We start from the raw sequence: 2,604 nt of genomic DNA, 5'->3' as shown, positions 1-2,604 counted from the left end.
CAATACGAGACAGGCACGTCCGATTGCAAAAGGCACAGCAGAAAGACTCCTTAGGTGGCAAATTCTGCAAGGCACGATTCTTTCTGCATTGTCTTTTCTCCTCAAGGGTGATCCTGGGTGCTTTCTCAAAGGCATCAGCAGCATTATAGATGGTGTGTCTCCAGACAGATGTTGTCAAAGGCAGTAGATATGCAGTCACTTAATCTAAAATACATAAAATTCCAAAACAACTGCATGTTCAGTCATATTCAAACTAAGACACAGTGACTTCAGCAGACTATATGAGAGAAATTATTGAAAATGGCCTACATAAAAAGGGGGGGAAAGTTATTTTATTTGCAGTGTAGAGGATTTAAAGTCTTCAATTTATTTCTATTATTTATTTCAACCTTTCTTAAGAAGTCAAGCTTCCATTCCACAGTAAACACCTTCTTACCTTCTACTGTTACTATCTTCCAGTAGGATTGATTCAAATTCCTAAGCTTCTTGCAGAATATGAAACAGTGTGGAGTGCCCTGAGACCTCTTCTTTTGGACTGGCAGATATGATACAGGAACTGCAGAAAAGACTCTTCCCTTCTAAAATCACAATTGTAAATTTGTAAAGCAGAATACCCAAGGTCTTTAAAACATTAAGCAGGTGCCTGTAGTTAGGCATATGAATCCCACCTTAGCTGTCAAATATTGCCTGAATTTGGATCATATGCTATTAACAGAACATTTAAATTGTTTTCTCAAAACCATTGATGTATGATATCTCAGACATGTCTTTTTGTTCCCTGAAGTGCATGTCAGTCAAAACAGATAAGGGGTCATATATATGTCTCAGTTTCTTGAGTTATCCAGCATTATTATGATTGCAGATCTAAGTACAATCTAAATATTAAAACCTTTCCTTCTAACTCTCACACTTAGATTCTGTCAATAGGAACTATCTTAATGGTGGACAACAATGGCTTGAAATACCTTGGAGAACATCTACCTAACAATGAAGATTTTTTTAAAGCCACTTTAACCTCCTGGTTCCTTAGGCAGTAAATGAAGGGATCTAGCATGGAATATACAGTAGTGTACACAGTAGACACCAGCTTGTTGAAGTAAAAAAAATGGATTCTTTTGGGTCACGCATACATGAACAGAGAGACTGAAAAGAAGATAATGACTACAGCAAGGTGAAAAACACAGGTGAAGAAGGCTTTCTTCCTGCTCTGGGATGTGGGGATATGCAAGATGCTGCTGCTGATGCATATATAGGAAATAATTGTGACAGAGTGTGGAACCAGCAAGATAAGTAAGGCCAGGATGAAATTCGCTGTTCCAACCACCATCATGTCCATACATGATATATTCAGCAAGGGCCTGACGTCACTCAAGAAGTGCTTGATGATATTGGAGCCACAAAAAGACATCTGAGAGATGAAAACTACTTTAAGCATGGAGATAAAGAAGCCCATGAGCCAGGAGCATGTGGCAAGTAACATGATGACTGAATAGCTCAGGGGATTGCAAATGGCCACGTAACAATCGTAAGTCATAACTGCAAGGAAGACACACTCAGTACAAATAAGGGAGCTGAAGAAGTAAAGCTGCATCATACTGCCTCCAAAAGATATATTCTTGCTTTCAACAAGAAAGTTCACCAACAGTGGCTGGGATGTACCAAGCCTCCTGGAAGGAGAGATTGCTGAGAAAGAAACACATGGACTAGTGGGGCAGGTAGTTCATCTGTATGAAGATAATTGAGTATATTTTCCAAGAAGTCAGCATGTAGACCACTGTCCTAGTTAGAACAGCTGGGACCAGTTCATCATTGTATGGGTGTAACCCAAAACTTTGTATTCTATAGCCTTCCATGCCATTTCCCAGAAACTGTTATCAATGAACCATTTACACCATCTGCCCATAGAGCCTGACTCCTCAGGCTATAAACTGGGTGTTAAGAGACCTGTGAGATAGGAGGATGCTCTTGTCCTCACACTATTTGTGGAGCTCCCTGCCCTGAGGGAAGTGCTGGGCATTCCTGCCTGAAATGGAGAATATATAATCTTAGAGTCTTGGAACTTTTTTAACCACTTGTGGGATCCAGAGGAAGACTGCAGATCACCGCTCTCAACCAGACTGCAGCTCACCACCCTCAAATGGACTGCAATCACCACTCTTGACCAGACTGCAACAGCTCTCTCACCAACAGGTTTTCTTCTCTCCTTTTACTCTGGACTCAGGGGGCCCAAAGAACACCACTCTGTTCATGCTCCAGGGTGCTGGGTTATACATTTGGGTTTTGTGGGTTAAAACCAATTGTTTGTCTGTATAATCGTACTTATGGTATTATTTTATTAAATTGTTATTCTGATTTATAATCTCTCTTTTGAGTTGAGTTCATTTCCCCTGCTGGTTTACCTTTAAACCAGCACAACCACCAGGAATATTACAAAGATCAACATCTGAAATTCCATGGTAATCGGAAATCCCAAGACGATAAATTCCTGGAAATTTTTTTTAATCCTTCATGACAAAGGGCAGAGCATCAAGCTTCAGAGAAAAAGTAAAGGCAATGAAAAAGAAAATAGATGAATGTTTTAGAAATCAAAGAAATAATGAGAAG

General features: G+C 39.8%; 1 protein-coding gene across 1 annotated transcript; it reads right to left on the bottom strand.

Annotated features, from left to right (window-relative positions):
- Positions 1–910: 910 nt before the first annotated feature.
- Positions 911–1,837, bottom strand: LOC108509920 (olfactory receptor 6B1-like). The gene is given in 1 exon segment (XM_017839536.1): positions 911–1,837. A coding segment is annotated over 1 exon segment (684 nt). The 5' UTR covers positions 1,595–1,837.
- Positions 1,838–2,604: the final 767 nt, after the last annotated feature.

Source organism: Lepidothrix coronata, unplaced genomic scaffold (assembly GCF_001604755.1).
Source record: "Lepidothrix coronata isolate B3197 unplaced genomic scaffold, Lepidothrix_coronata-1.0 Scaffold433, whole genome shotgun sequence".
In the NCBI taxonomy this organism is placed as follows: domain Eukaryota; kingdom Metazoa; phylum Chordata; class Aves; order Passeriformes; family Pipridae; genus Lepidothrix; species Lepidothrix coronata.
Note: the sequence above shows the minus strand (reverse complement) of the source record. Positions and strands in the feature narration are given on the sequence as shown.